The 16,835-nt window shown below is 41.0% G+C and overlaps 1 protein-coding gene across 1 annotated transcript in view; it reads left to right on the plus strand.

Moving 5' to 3' along the window:
• Positions 1–16,833, plus strand: part of LOC117522563 (Golgi reassembly-stacking protein 1-like) — a 46,583-nt gene extending 29,750 nt beyond the window's left edge. The window contains exons 5-12 of the mRNA XM_034183999.1: positions 515–595; positions 706–909; positions 1,017–1,103; positions 1,936–2,066; positions 5,905–6,088; positions 8,442–8,562; positions 8,663–8,806; positions 15,286–16,833. Coding sequence (XP_034039890.1) covers positions 515–595; positions 706–909; positions 1,017–1,103; positions 1,936–2,066; positions 5,905–6,088; positions 8,442–8,562; positions 8,663–8,806; positions 15,286–15,710 — 1,377 coding nt within the window. The 3' untranslated portion in view covers positions 15,711–16,833. The remainder of the gene's footprint in view (positions 1–514; positions 596–705; positions 910–1,016; positions 1,104–1,935; positions 2,067–5,904; positions 6,089–8,441; positions 8,563–8,662; positions 8,807–15,285) is intronic.
• Positions 16,834–16,835: the final 2 nt, after the last annotated feature.

The raw sequence follows: 16,835 nt of genomic DNA on the forward strand, positions 1-16,835 counted from the left end.
TTATGTTTATGTATGGGGCCTAGCAATTTATCAAGGTGCTGTTTTTGTCTCTGATGAGAACACAATGTCATGATCAGGTTTGTGTGTCTGCACACGAGTCAGGCAAAAACAACTAAATTTGGTGCTCCTCCCAGATAAACTTGATCCATATTCGCGTCATGAATCACCATAATAATATTTAGAATTAGTAATAATAATTGTTGATGATGTTGTTATTTTACTTAATTTAGTGATGGAGCAACAACATGGTTTTCCTGTGGTACGCTTAAGCTTGAAATAGAGATGTGTAGGGACATGCTCATACTTAAATTTTTTTTTAAATAAGCATTAAATGTTTGAGATTGAATTATTCATCTCGCTGTGATAAGCAGAAATATGTTTCCATAAATGTGATTTATAAATTGGGCCATTGAGATGTTTCTGACGAGGCATGAAGCATCTTTCTGGGAAGGCAGAAAACCAGTCAGCACAGCTGAGGGTCTGCAGTGTCTGACTTGCTTGTTGGTTTTCACAGGTGCAGCAGAATTCACCAGCAGAAAAAGCAGGACTGCAGCCCTTTTTTGACTTCATTCTGTCTCTGGATAACAAAAGACTTGTAAGTATTTCATCAGGACGGGTGTTCTGAATTATAAACATGAGGTTAATGTTAAGGAAGTGTTTTGACTTTTTTTGTTGTTGTTGCTGTTGTTGAATATGAAACACCAGAACCAGGACAATGATATGCTGAGAGATCTCCTGAAGGCCAACATGGAGAAGGCGGTGACCATGGAGGTGTACAGCTCCAGAACCACGAGGGTTCGTGAGCTGGAGGTGGTGCCCAGTAACATGTGGGGAGGACAGGGCCTGCTTGGTGCCAGTGTTCGCTTCTGCAGCTACCACGGAGCCAGTGAGAATGTCTGGCACGTCCTGGTGAGCTGATCCAATAATGTCCAGGAAAATCCAATGATGTGACTGATTTGTTCCCCGTCAGTGGTCTTATTGCTTGCTGAAGTAATATTGTATCCTTTTTCCTGTAGGATATGGAGGTCAGCTCACCTGCTGCACTGGCAGGACTGCAGCCCCATACTGACTATATTGTTGGAGCAGATCAGGTTTTGCAAGATGTAAGTTTTATTTTTACATTATGAATAACTGCTGTAGTCAGGATCTTGAAGTATTTGTGATGTTAGATTAAAAAAAAAAAAGTTTTCTGACCATGACTTGGTGGATGATGCTGTGATCTTTGCAGTGCTTAAGAAGCTAAGTCAGGAAGTGGAGTGTCTGGGTTTGCGATGGTTATGGATGAAGACTGAGATCATTGTATCTTTGTATATGCGGCGAGCGTTGAACTTGTGGAGACATTCACTTATCTTGACAGTGATGTCATGTTTTTATGTCTTCAGCGTTCAAGCTCATGAGACACCTGGAAGAGCTTACAAAGTCTCCTGGTGCATCCTAGCTTACTATAGTGTGAGACTTGGACTCTAAACAGTGATCTAAGTAGACAACTTGATGTGTTTAGTACTCTGTCTTTTGGGAGGATCCTTGCGTGTCACTGGAATAACTTTGTGTTAAAAGGAGTGGTTACTTAGAGAAACTCGGATGAAGAATATTACTTGCATTTTGAGAATGTGTTGGGTATGACATTTTGGCCAGGTGGCACATTTTTCTACACATAATCTAGCACGTAGGTGCCTCATTGTTGAGGACCCCGATGGTTGGAGATGGTCAAGGGGGCACCCAAGTTTTATTTGGTTGCAGCAGAGACATAGTTACTTTTTAAAGGTGGGGATGGATCGGATCTCCGCCTGGGTGTTTGTCATTGAGGATGCAGGGTGGTTCCGTGGTGTGTGGACATGTGGCAACAGCATATGCTCCCAGACTTGACTTGACAGACAAGCGCACACTTACAAAGCAGAAGTATCTTCGAAATGTCATACAGAGTCTGTTTTCCAGTCAGAGGACTTCTTCTCGCTGATTGAGGCCCATGAAGGGAAGCCCCTGAAGCTGCTGGTGTACAACACCCAAGCAGATGCTTGTAGAGAGGTGGTGGTCACACCAAACGGAGCATGGGGAGGAGAAGGAAGGTACGTAATAACATTGTCAGTGATAAGAATGTCACCACTGCCATTAATGTTGAGAAATATAGACGTGCCGGAAGGCAGTTGCAGTGCTTCTGGAAAGTATTCACAGTACTTCACTTTTTCCACTTTTTGAATTGTTACAGCCTTATTCCAAAATGGAGTTAATTCACATTTTCCCTCAAAATTGTACTCACAGCACCCCATAATGACAACATGAATAAAAAGTTTTGTTTTTTTAATGTTTTGCAATTTATTAAAAATAAAAATTTAATAAATCACATGGACATAACTATTCACACACTTTGCTCGATACTTTGTTGATGCACCTTTGGTAGTAATTACAGCCTCAAGTCTTCTGAATGTGATGCCACAAGCTTGGCGCACCTATCTTTGGGCAGTTTCACCCATTCCTTTTGCAGCACCTCTCAAGCTCCATCAGGTTGGATAGGGAATGCCAATGCACAGTCATTTTCAGATCTCTCCAGAGATGTTCAATCAGATTCAGGTCTGGGCTCTGGCTGGGCCACTCAAGGACATTCACAGAGTTGTCCTGAAGCCACTCCTTTGATATTTTGGCTGTGTGCTTAGGTTCATTGTCCTGCTGAAAGATCCAGGATGTCTCTGTATATTGCTGCATTCATTTTTCCCTCAGTCCTGACTAGTCTCCCAGTTCCTGCCACCACCATGCTTCACTGTAGGGATTGTGCCCAGTTTCCTCCAGACATGACACCTGGCATTCACACCCAAGAGTTCAATCTTTGTCTCATCAGACCAGAGAATTTTGTTTCTCATGGTCTGAGAGTCCTTCAGGTGTCTTTTGGCAAACTCCAGGCAGCTGCCATGTACCTTTTTCTAATGATTGGCTTCTGTCTGACCACTTTGTCATACAGGCTTCATTGGTTGATTGATGCAGAGATGTTTGTCCTTCTGGAAGGTTCTCCTCTCTCCTCCGAGGAATGCTGGAGCTCTGACAGAGTGACCATCGGGTTCTTGGTCATCTCCCTGACTAAGGCCCTTCTTCCCCAATCGTTCATTTTAGACGCGTGTCCAGCTCTAGGAATTGTCCTGGTGGATCAGAGTTTCTTCTGTTTACAAATGATGGAGGCCACTGTGCTCACTGGAACCTTCAAAGCATCAGAATTGTTTCTGTGCCCATCCCCAGATTTGTGTGTCAAGACAATCCTGTCTTGGAGGTCTACAAACAATTCCTTTGACTTCATGCTTGGTTTGTGCTCGGACATGCACTGTCAGCTGTGTGACCCTATATGTAGACAGGTGTGTGCCTTTCCAAATCATGTCCAATCAACTCAATTTACTCTCATTAAGCTGTAGAAACATCTCAAGGATGATCAGTGGAAACAGGATGTACCTGAGCTCAATTTTGAGCTTCATGGCAAAGGCTGAGAATACTTAGGTACATGTGAATTCTTTGTTTTATTAGTTTTAATAAATTTGCTAAAATCTAAAAAAAACAAAAAAACCCACAACTTTTTCACATTGTCATTATGGGGTACTGTGTGTAGAATTTTGAGGGGGGGGGGGGGGGGGGGAGGGGAGGAGAATTTCATCCATTGTGGAATAAGGCTGTAACATAACAAAATGTGGAAAAAGTGAAGCACTGTGAATACTTTCTGGATGCACTGTATTTAACCATGTTTGCCAAACTGCTTCAATTCAACACACCTTTTCTGTCATGAGCAAAAAATACAATGCTCCACTCTCGTGTGATTTTTGTTACATTAATTTGAATGTGAAAAGTGTGGCCAAAATTTTGACTTTTACATTCATTTGAATGTGAAAGTGTGTCTAATCTTTTGACTGGTAGTGTGTGCTCTGCTTCCATATTTAGTGTAGACCAGCTGATGTGATCACTGCATGCCACAACTAAGACAATGATTAATCTCATTCTTCAGTATTGTCTTATTTTGAGATGTGCGGCTCAAAGAACACAGTGATTTTTATGTTCAGCATAAAGTGGGGTTTATATGTAGTCTGACATAATTTTTGTCTTTTTTTTTCTCTCTCTCTCTCTCTACACCACCACAGTAGAGGTTGAAATGTGATATTTTCGGTAAACGCCTTGAATTAAAGCTCAAGGTCTGTGCTACAGGCATGTCTTGATTGTTTTTCAACTCTTGTGGCGAACAGAAGCAAAATTACAAAGATTATCATAGGTGCGGACTTGCGATCCTCCTGTTTTGGGCATGTGTGCATCTTTTAACATAATAATATGCAGTTTTTCTTTTATACAAATGCATCTCAGAAAATGAGAATGTCATGAAAAAGTTCAGTATTTTTTGTCACTTATTCCAGAAAGTGAAAATTTTACATATTCTAGACTCATTACATATAAACTAAGATTTTTTTAATTGTAATTTTGATAATTATGGCATACAGCTCCAAAATAAATAAATAAAAAATAAAAACGTAGATGAGGTTTATTTTTAAGAAGTTAAAACAATACAGAAATGGTGAACATCTACAAAGTGTGTTATTTTTTTGCATTCAGTACTTGGTTGAGTCTCATTTTGCATGTTGTACTGCATCAATGCCGTGTGGCATGAAGGTGATCAGTCTGTGGCACTGCTGAGGTGGTATAGAAGCTTTTTAGGCATTCAGAAGTGATTCTGTAGCTCTCAGGTTGCTTTGATAGCAGCCTTGTGCTCTTCTGGATTGTTGGGTTCTGGTGTTTCCCATTTTCCTATTGACAATCTCCCATAGATTCTCTATAGAATTTAGATCAGGTGAATTGGCTGGTCAGTCAAATACAGCAATGCCATAGTCAGCAAACCAGTTACTAGTTGTAGTTTTGGGACTGTGGGCCGGCGTCAAGTCCAACTAGAAAAGAAAATCGACATCTCCATAAAGCTTGTCAGCAGAATGAAGCATGAAGTGCCCTAAAATCACCTGATGGATGGCTGTGCTGACTTTGGGCTTAATAAATCACAGTGGACCAACACCAGCAGATGACACGGCACCCCAAATTATCACTGACTGTGGAAACTTCACACTGGACTTCAAGCAACTTGGATTCTGTGCCTTTACACTCTTCCTCCAGACTCTGGGGCTTTGATTTCCAAATGAAATGCAAAATTTACTTACAGCTGAAAGGACGACTTTGGACCACTGAGCAGGTAAGACACTTCGGACATTCTCTCTGGTTCAGGAGAGTCTTGTCACTCTGAATGTGACACTTGCAGCCCATTTCTTGGACACGTCTGTGTGGTGGCTCTTGATGCACTGACTGCAGCCTCGGTTATTGACAGTCTTCTCAAGGCTGCAGTCATCCTTGTTGCTTGTGCATCTTTTCCTCCCGCATGTTTCCCTTCCAGTCAACTTGCCATAAATATATTTTGCTCCAGCACTGTGTGAACAGCCAGTCCTTTCAGCAATGATCCTCGTGGAGGATGTCAACGAGTGTCTTCTGGACAGGTGTGAAGTCAGCAGTCTTCCCAGTGATTGTGGTTGTGTGTACTGAACCAGACTGAGAGATTCATGGTACTTTACTGCAATAAATACTGTTACTCAAACTTGAAATGAATTATTCTAATATTTTGAGGTGCCCCCCCCCCTTTGCATGATCAAGATCAAAATATAAAAAAAATGCTCTTAACATTTTAGTTGTTATATCCATATATTCATTCATTTTCTGAAATAATTGAAAAATGCTTAACTTTTTTCATGATATTCCAGTTTTTGAGGTGCTCTTGTATATATTTTAAACAAGAATGTTGGCACAGTGGGAAATGGTAGTTTGAAGGTACACACAGTATGTATTTGCTGAAATGAAATGTAATAATGTGGACTGTTAATCAGCCAGTGTTGTAATGTTTTCCTGTAGTTTGGGTTGTGGCATTGGTTATGGCTACTTGCACCGAATTCCAGCCTTTCCCGAAGCATCGCCAGTGATGTCGTCCTTCCAAGTCCCTGAGGAGAAACCCACCGCAGAAGAGAAACCTGCTGAGGAGATACCTTCTGTAGAGGAGAAACCTTCTTCAATATTGCCAACACATGGATTCACAGAGGTATTTGAGGGGGAGGAGCAGTGGCGGCTCCTGATAAATTTGTCTGGAGGGGCAGTTTCTGTGATACTGATTAAGGCAACCTATTCAGTAAATACATTAAGCAAGACAATTGTATCAATTTAGTTTGCTGATAAACTCATACAGCAATACCTCCACTAGATGGCAGCATACAACAGAAAAATTTCCCGAGAGTAAATTACAGGTGGAACACTGTGGAAGAAAGCTGCATCCAGGAACATTCACAAGCAAAATGTAAATCAAAAAGAAGTAGCCTCACAATAAATTAACCTGCTTCATCACACTGGGAGCAACTGGGGATTAAGGACTTTGCCCAAGGGGCCTTAGTGATTTTCAGATGGAATAGATTTGTGTGTGTATGTGTGATATTCTCCAGTAAAATAAGATGATCTGTGTTATTTCTGTTACATACAGGGATTAAAGTTCTCAGTCACTATGTTGGATTGCTGTCAGTTGGGCTGCCAAAAGGCAGCGTTCGTGCTGATGCTGTCCTGACGCAAAATCAAGGCTGGTAGCAAGATATAAAATTTGTTGCATATCTGGGACACATGCATGGCATGTTCAAAACATTAAAAAATTTAGAATAATGTCTCTGTTTTGTTTTTGCTATATTGTCATTTCAGCAAAGTGTTCAGGGTGGAAGTTACAAAAATGAATTGGTAAAAATTGAGTGGTACAAAATGATATGTATGGTTATTCTCACTGCTCAAATGACATTTATTGTTTGCAACAAGCAGTTTTTGTTATTACTGCCAAAATGCCAATCATAAGCTATGCCCACTGGGTAACTGATCAAGGTTTTGGCTCTCGACTTGTCGGCCTGGTCTGAATGGGAAGTTGGAGAATTAATTATCTTAAAACTTCAGTTTGACATCAGTGTCTTTGCATTTTGATTGGAACAAATGCAGTCCATATTCAACATGGGAAAGACATGGTACAGTGTAGACAGAGAAGGGTGAGTCAGGCCCTTCTCAAGGTTTTTTATTTATTATTTTGCATAGGGCAAAAGTAACAAAATGCTTGCTGCAAGTCAAAAATATGTGTAATGTGAATGAATGACGAATCATAGTTAATATTTGTTTCTCCATTTTTAAATTGACATGTATTTTAATCATTTAATAATTACAATTTTGGAACGTTCACCCCTGAGGACACTTTTCCTGAAATTTATGAATAGCAACTTTCTGTTTTGAAAATGGAATGTGAGATGGGGTAAATAATGTGTGTTTACATCGAATCACAACTGTTTAAATCAAATTGGCTTAATTTGTTTGCTTCCACCCCTAATAGATTTATACGTTTGAGCCCTCGAGGTGTTAGCATTTATTGGTATCATTTGCTATTTATGTTGTGTGTTGAAGTCATAGCACTCAGAGGTGCACACTTGGATGCACACAGTCTAGCTGAAGCTACTGCTGATTTTTGTTGAAATTTAATGACCTCGGACACTGGCTTCCTGTCCCAGTGAGATCAGATTTTAAGGTTCTGCTACTAGTCTATAAAATTGTTCATGGACTGGCACCTCCCTACCTTGCTGACCTAATTAAACCTTACGTACCAGCCCGGGCTTTGCGTTCTCAGGGTGCAGGACTACTTTGTGTCCCTAGAGTAAATAAGAAGTCTGTGGGTCATAGAGCTTTCTCATATCGTGCCCCTGTTCTGTGGAATGATCTCCCCGCGTCAATAAAACAGATTCTGTGGAGACTTTCAAGTCCAGACTTAAGACGCACTTATTTTCCCTTTCGTATGGCTAGCATACTGGCATAGCATAGTTTTGTGCTTTTTACTCTTTTAATTAATTTTATTAGGAAACTGAGCGGGCCACTGCCTCAACTTTACCTAAATTCTGGGTGTTTTCGTGAAGCTTAGGGCTAGTGGCCGTCAATCACCTTAGTATTTCTTCCGTTTTTCTTGTTTAATGCTGACTAATTATTCTGTATTTCTTGTCTTTCTGATCCCTGATTCTGTTTTTTTTCTCTGTTTAAGGTGCAGCTCCATCCAGAGATGGGTGTGGTATTTGTGCTGGAGACCGTCCTGTCCTGTACACCAACAGTGTTTCCTGTATATTCGTTTTATGAAGTGTTCTGTAATTTATGTCTGTAGTGTGGCCTGGGCAGAGGGTCACCCCTTTGGGTCTGGTCTGCTTGGGGTTTCTTCCTCAGAGGGGGTTTTTCCTTACCACTGTTGCTGTGGGAGTTAGTAAGGTTGAACCTTACTTGTGTAAAGTGCCTTGAGGCAGTTCTCTTGTGATTTTGCTCTATATAAATGAAAATAAATTGAAATTGAAAAATTGGACTTGTTCGCTGAAGCTAACTGTACCTCCAACTGTCTTCAGGCTTCTCTGATGGCACCTTCAGGCCAAAGTGAGGATGTGGTTGATCTTGAAGATGTCACTATTGATGAAACTGCACCACCACTGCTCAGCACTGAAGTCGGGGATCTCGCTGAGTTCACATGTAAAGAGGACACTCCAGCAGGCAGAACTACTCTTATGTTCTTTGTATGTTTGAAAAAATCTTGGCTGTAAATGTTTTGTTTGTTTGTTATTTTCCTCAGATGTCTCTGATTCTGAGGTAGCAATGAGGAGCACTGATGCTGCAGATTCAGTGGACAAACTGGATCATTCTGTATCATCCATCGACCTGAGTAATAACTCCTTGGCTATTCATGATGAGAAGGACAGTGAAATCTCTGGTGTTGGTGAGTTAAAGGCGATGGCACGCTCCAAATTGTGGATTCTTGCAGACAGTGTGGCATTTGCGCCGAGCTGTTTGCTCATAATATATAGAGAATGTGTCATATTTTTCACCTGCACTGTTTTCCTCGAGTATTGTGACCCTCAAACCTGGCCTGTGTGCACTGTTTATATATATATATATATATATATATATATATATATATATATATATATATATATATATATATATATATATATATATATATATATATATATATATATATATATATATATATATATATATATATATATATATATATATATATATATATATATATATATATATATATATATATAATATATATATATATATATATATTATATATATATATATATATATATATATATATATATATATATATATATATATATATATATATATATATATATATATTATATATATATATATATATATATATAATCTCTTCTTTGTCTTTCGGCTGTTCCCGTTAGGGGTCGCCACAGCAGATCAATCGTTTCCATCTCACCCTGTCCTCTGTAACTTCCTCTGTCACACCAACCACCTGCATGTCCTCTCTCAGCACATCCATAAACCTCCTCTTTGGCCTCCTTCTTCTCCTCCTGCCTGCTGGCTCCATCCTCATCCTTCTCCCTATATACCCTGGGTCCCTCCTCTGCACATGTCCAAACCATCTCAATCTCGCCTCTCTGACTTTGTCTCCAAACCGTCCCACCTGAGCTGTCCCTCTGATATGTTCATTCCTAATCTTGTCCATTCTTGTCACTCCCAAAGAGAATCTCAACATCTTCAGCTCTGCCACCTCCAGCTCTGCCTCCTGTCTTTTTGTTAGTGCCACCGTCTCTAAACCATACAACATAGCTGGTCTCACTACTGTTTTGTAAACTTTCCCCTTCACTCTTGGTGATATTCTTCGGTCACAAATCACTCCTGCCACCTTTCTCCACCCACTCCACCTTGCCTGCACTCTCTTCTTCACCTCTCTACCACACTCTCCATTACTTTGAACAGTTGACCCCAAATATTTAAACTCATCTACTTTCACCACTTCTACTCCTTGTAACTGCACTATTCCACTGGGCTCCCTCTCATTCACACACATGTACTCAGTCTTGCTTCTACTGACTTTCATTCCCCTTCTCTCCAAAGCATATCTCCACTTCTCCAGACTAGACTCAACTTGCTCTCTACTCTCACTACAGATCACAATGTCATCTGCAAACATCATAGTCCATGGGGACTCCTGTCTGATCTCATCTGTCAACCTGTCCATCACCACTGCAAACAAGAAAGGACTCAGAGCTGATCCTTGGTGTAATCCCACCTCCACCTTGAATGAGTCTGTCATTCCGACTGCGCATCTCACCGCTGTCACACTATTCTTGTACATGTCCTGCACTACCCTAACATACTTCTCTGCCACTCCAGACTTCCTCATACAATACCACAACTCTTCTCTTGGCACCCTATCATAAGCTTTTTCTAAGTCCACAAACACACAATGTAACTCTTTCTGTCCTTCTCTGTACTTTTCCAACAGTATTCTCAGAGCAAACATTGCATCTGTACTGCTCTTTCTCGGCATGAAACCATATTGCTGCTCACAGATCTTCACCTGTTTTCTAAGCCTAGCTTCTACTACTCTTTCCCATAACTTCATGCTGTGGCTGATCAGCTTCATGCCTCTGTAGTTACTGCAGCTCTGCACATCACCCTTGTTCTTGAAAATAGGAACCAGCACACTTCGTCTCCACTCCTCAGGCATCCTCTCACTTTCAAAGATTTTATTAAAAAATCTGGTTAGAAACTCTACTACCATCTCTCCTAGACATTTCCATGCCTCCACTGGAATGTCATCTAGACCAACTGCCTTTCCACCCTTCATCCTCTTCAAAGCAGCCCTCACTTCTTCCTTGCTAATCTCTTGTACTTCCTGATTTACTCTCACCACATCATCCAGCCTTTTCTCTCGCTCATTTTCTTTATTTATCAGCTCTTCAAAATATTCCCTCCACCTTCTCAGCACACACTCCTCACTTGTCAGCACATTACCATGTGCATCATTTACCACCCTAACCTGCTGCACATCCTTTCCAGCTCTGTCCCTTTGTCTGGCCAATCAGTACAAGTCCTTTTCTCCTTCCTTACTATTTAACTTCTTGTACAGCTCGCAATATGCCTTTTCCTTTGCTTTTGCCACTTCTCTTTTTGCCTTATGCCGCATCTCCTTGTACTCCTGTCTACTTTCTTCATCTCTCCAACTATCCCAAAACTTTTTCGCCAACCTCTTTCTCCTTATGCTTTCCTGGACCTCTTCATTCCACCACCAAGTCTCCTTGTCTTCCTTCCACTGTCCAGATGTCATACCCAGTACTGCCCTAGCTGTCTCCCTCACCACATCTGCAGTACTTTTCCAGTTGTCCAAAATTGCTTCCCTCCAACCAGTGCTTTTCTCACCTGCTTGCTAAATTTCACACAACAGTCTTCCTCCTTCAGCTTCCACCATCTGATCCTTTGTTGAGCTCTCACTCTCTTCTTCTTCTTTACCTCTAAAGTCATCCTACAAACAACCATCCTATGCTGTCTAGTGACACTCTCTCCTGCTACCATCTTACAGTCTGTGATTTCTTTTAGCTTGCATCTCCTATAAAGAATGTAGTCCATCTGTGTGCACCTTCCTCCACTCTTATGTTACCCTGTGCTCCTCCCTTTTCTTAAAGTAGGTATTCACCACAGCCATTTCCATCCTTTTTGCAAAATCAACTACCATCTGTCCTTCCCCATTCCTATCCTTGATACCATATCTACCCATTACTTCCTCATCACCTCTGTTCCCTTCACCAACATGCCCATTGAAGTCTGCTCCTATCACCACTCTTTCATGCTTGGGCACACTCTCCACCACCTCATCTAACACACTCCAGAAATCTTCTTTCTCCATCTCACAACCTACCTGTGGGGCATATGCACTGATGATACTCATCATCACCCCTTCAATTTCCAACTTCACACTCATCACCCTGTCAGACACTCTCTTAACCTCCAACACACTTTTAACATATTCTTCCTTTAAAATGACCCCAACACCATTTCTCTTCCTGTCCTCACCATGGTACAACAACTTGTACCCACCACCGATGCTCCTGCTCTTACTTCCCTTCCACTTGGTCTCTTGCACACACAATATGTCTACCTGTCTCCTCTCCATCATATCAGCCAGCTCTCTCCCTTCACCAGTCATACTACCAACATTCAAAGTCCCCACTCTCATTTCCACCCTTCTAGTTTTCTTCTTCTCCCACTGTTTGTGGCAACGTTTTCCTCCTCTTCTTCGTCGTCTTCGCCCAGCAGTAGCCTAATTTCCACCGGCACCCTTGTTGGGCAATAGCACCGGTGGCGGACGTTGTTAACCCGGGCCGCGACCGATCCGGTATGGGAATTCGATTCTGAGTCTGCATAGTTGGGTTGGCTTGTTTTACGTCGGATGCCCTTCCTGACGCAACCCTCCTCATTTATCCGGGCATATATTTGTGTTCATTTGGCACTAGTAGTCTGAGCCAGTCATCAGTTTTGACCTAATCAGTACCACATAAGGTGATAAAACGACACTTAAAATCCAGCTTCAGTGTACTGTGGCCTACATAAAAATGTATGATAACCATCCCATGGTCGGAATTATACCCGGGTAGGGGTCAATGAAGAATTACAGAGGTCAAAATGTAAAAATACTTTAATCATGTTGAAAACTATACTTCATTATTTGTCTGATCATAGTAATTCCAAAAAGGTATAGTTTGGACTATCTATGACTGAATGCTCTGGAATTATGGGGTAGAAACAGCAAAAATGGTGACAAATGTCAGTTTTGGTTTGTACAGGGGTCAAAAGTTAAAATTGCTCCAATTTCAGTAAAAGATTATGCAAATTATTAGTTGAAATAAAAGGATTAATAAATGGAATAGTTTTGACTGTGTTGAATGTTTGGTCTCCAAAGTAAAGGTCAAACAAGGTCAACGTCCATTGGATTCTATGACTTGTGACATATGTTACCCTGTAACATGATGACTAACGACAGATGGTGCAAACTATTCCTTTTTAGAACCCAAACAACAAATAAATAATAAATAATTACATTTGAGACAAGATTCCAAATGCATTCTCTTCTGCACGATGCGCACGAGACAACCTGCAGCTGTTTGTCTGTGATTCTGAGAGCGATGAGAGAACGATTTCATCAGCCAAGTTCTGAGAGCAAATGCGTCATCTGCTACGAAATGTTTATTTTATATAGTGTGGCATCAAGCCAGACAAAGCAGGATGCATTGGCACAAGGAATTGCACAGCAGTATGGGGATCAAATTCATGCAAGTGTCAAGGTGCCTTAACACTAGCTACCACTTCCAGAAGGAAGGTTGGAACAAGACCAAGGACCACTTCACCAATTAAAAAAAAAAAGGAAATCTGACAGACCAACTAACTTCCCAAATATCCTAGAACGCAATGCTAAAGTACCCTCGGCTGTATGAGCATGTAATCAATGAAAGAGGGTATAGAAAGAATGTGACCTTTTGATCCCTTAGAATAGTTCAAGATTAGCCATCTTTGAACTTGTCCAAGGTCTGTGTCCCAAGAGTGCTCCCTGTGAATTTGAAGACCCTGGCAGTAATAGGACTGGAGTTATGCTGAGCACAGGCAGACGGACGGACAGGCGCAAGTCTTCGCAATAAGTCTTCCGATGGCCATATTTTGGCCTCAGGTAAAAATAATAAGTTTGCTTACCACTCCAACAATATATTGCTGCCTCTTAGATTTTGGAGTTTAAGCAATTTTGGAAACACTGAAGTTAGATTTTGGTGTTCATTTAAAATGTTATTTGACCAGTATGCTCCCGGACCACCAGCGGCCCGCTGACCGCTCTGAGAGGCTGCTATACGCTGATGTCTCAGCTACTTCATGACCTTGTAAATGACTTTTCTCTTACCCAGTTTAAAGTTATGCTGCCTTCACATGTTGATGGTAGAAAAACCATCACACTGGTCATTATAGCTGAATGTGCAGTGGCAGAAGGTAGATGATGACATTAGATGCAATTTCCCCCAGTATTCATGTGAGGGACAATATTTACTTAATTGAAAGATACAGCAGAGTTTTACGGTTTTGCACAGCATTATATTAAAACAGGATGTTCAAGCTCTGATTGGAACTTAAAAAGTTATTTTTGTGAGGTTATAACTCAATTCCTCTATTATTCTTTACCTGATTAAAACCAGTTGGCTCTGCAATTAAATAATCCATCTCTCACTGCCTGCCTTTTCTCCTCATTAAAGATGAAACATCTTTGTCACTGTAGTAAAATTTTAAAGTTTTAAACTTTTAATAGTGGTATAACTTTCTGTTTCCCTCTTATTGAATACAACACAACTATCTGTTTACCATGTGGCTTTTACAGCCTGTTTTATGGCTACAATAATGTACTAAACAGAGGTGGGACGAAGTCACCAGCAAGTCACTCTCAAGTCATGAATCTGCAAGTTTCAAGTCATAATGTCCACCAATTGTTTGCAAGTTGACTTGAGACTGCTCATGGTTCATAGCCCACCTCCCTCCCAATCCTTCTACATCTCAAGATATGTCAGGAAAGGCATCCAGTGTAAAATTTGTGCTAAATCACTGTGTGGCTCCATACTGGTTCCAACGCAGTGTGCCCAAGGAAAGCGAGAACAGGCATCACACCAGAATTTTCCAAATATCTTGGTATGAATTTAGCCACAACTCAGTGGGACATTAATTTATCATGGGCAGTTGTAACTGCCCATGATAAATGGGCTCTAAACCAATCGAATAGCCAGACTTGATTAATCTGGGTACCTTTTCTGTTCACTCAGCAGCCATTCTGATCAGAAACCATTGTGTTGTGATACATAATGAAATGTGCTTAAAGCCAGATACACATCAGATACTTATTACATTTCAATGAATAATCACATGTAACAGTAATTGTTACCCTTATATTGTGTTCATGATGACCATCACTTGATTGCTACATAAAGCGATATTAGCAGATAGGCTAGACAAAGGTCATTTGTTGGAAAAACTGTTTGAGACCTGATGAAATCCACTCTCCAGGAATCAGGGATGAATTGTCATTCTATCAGCTGTCTGGCTGGGTGGTTGCCATCCATGACCTAGGGCAGTTCCATGGCATTGTGCAAATGACCCCAGACTTGACTTGTTCTTCCAAATGTCTGCTGACTGTTCTTGCAGACATTAATCCTAACCAGCACAGCGCCCCTGAATTTGCTGAGTAGAAATGCCTGCTTTGTTTCCAAAAGTCTTAAAAAGAATTTGCTACACCTGAAGTGAGTCATGAAAAGCCTGCATGGTGTCTGGTGCTCAGCAGTTACTGATTTTTTGCATTGGCTCCAATGTGTTTTCATTGGCATTGCTTTGTGTTTCGTGCAGAGGAGCTGGCAGACAACCAGCCACCCTCATCAGCAGCAGAGAATCAGAATGAGCCACAGCGTCTGAGCTTGCACACCGTCAACGTCATTCCTGCTCTCGTGTCCTCCACCACTTTGTCTGATTCAGGCATTGCTCCAGCTGAGCTGGAGTCCACAGACCTGCTCAGCTCTCGTGAGTCCGAAGACCCCCCAAGTCCACCAAAGGCCGTGCAGTCTTACCCATCAAAGTTTCCTGACGATCCTGCTGAGGTTCATGCGCTGACTGTCGGTCCTCCTTTTCCATCTCCTGTGGATCTCTTTCCACGCTTGTCCGAGTCCACGACACAGGATTCTCCTGCTGATGCCAGCACAGAGTCTCCTGACTTAAGATCAGTGGAGGAGTCTGCGGAGCCCCAGTTTTTATCAGCAGCTCACCAGTGTGGCTGACAAAGCGATGGGGAGACGTTAGAGGAGCTCACTATGGAGCCGCCATCCAAATAGGTGTGTTGGGTCATAAAGAAATGTGAGAACAGAAGTTGACAATCACTGGGCTTTGAGGAGAAACGCTACAGCGGAGACGCAGGGAACACAACCCTGTCAAAGTTAGTACTGATGGTCTGATTAGTTACAGGGACCAAAAAGCACTGCAGTTTTACATGTTAGAATTTATAGTTGCTTCTGATTTATTATAATTTATAAAATTTAACTGGAACTGGTACTTTTGTCTTTGTCCACGGACAAAAGTAGCATGAGCGGGATTTGAATCCAGGTCTGCATATTGGCAGGCCAACTCCTAATCCACAGAATGACCTGCTGTAGCGGTGTGTACCAAGGCAAATTCCAAAAAGTGTCCAAATATTTACAGATCTGACAACTGAGATATTACTTTATTATTGTGGTACACTAATGAAGTATGTACAGTACATACTTGAATGCTTCCAAAGATGCACATCAGTTTTTTATAACTACTACATACTACTGCAGAGTACAGCAGCAACTTTATACCTGGAAGTTACCAGACTGTTTGCATTTTAAATTGGTTTCCATCACCTTGGTGCGGTTAAAAACTTAAAACGTCTTTCAGAAAGCGACACTACATATTTTTCTTCAAAAGTTAGTGTAATTATAGAGCATGCAGGGATGCTTATTTTGTGGTACCTGTTGTATTTTAAAGTTTCTGCTATGGTATGAGGGCATTATTCACTCATTCATACATTTGTAAAAGGTTGGCATATTTGGAACACTTTATTTAGGTGCAGCCTGTTCAGTTGAAATTATAATTTTAGTCCCAATGTCAATCAAAATTTCACTTGTGATCTATGCAATTGTAGACAACTTTAATCTCATGTCGACACTATGTAAAACATCTGGTAATGTCGCGATGCTGCTGTTACACTTTATTTTTAATTGCAGTGGGTCAGGTTACTGATTTTTCCACGTTCAAAGTAGGTGCTAATGTGTAAAATAAGGAAAAGTATTTTTGCAGCTATTTTAATCAGTGTATTGTGTTTTATTGGGAATGAATACAGACTGTGTGAAATGGGTGAAATCTTTGATTAAACACTTTAAAGT

The sequence above is a fragment of the Thalassophryne amazonica genome, chromosome 12 (genome assembly GCF_902500255.1).
Source record: "Thalassophryne amazonica chromosome 12, fThaAma1.1, whole genome shotgun sequence".
Lineage (NCBI taxonomy): Eukaryota > Metazoa > Chordata > Actinopteri > Batrachoidiformes > Batrachoididae > Thalassophryne > Thalassophryne amazonica.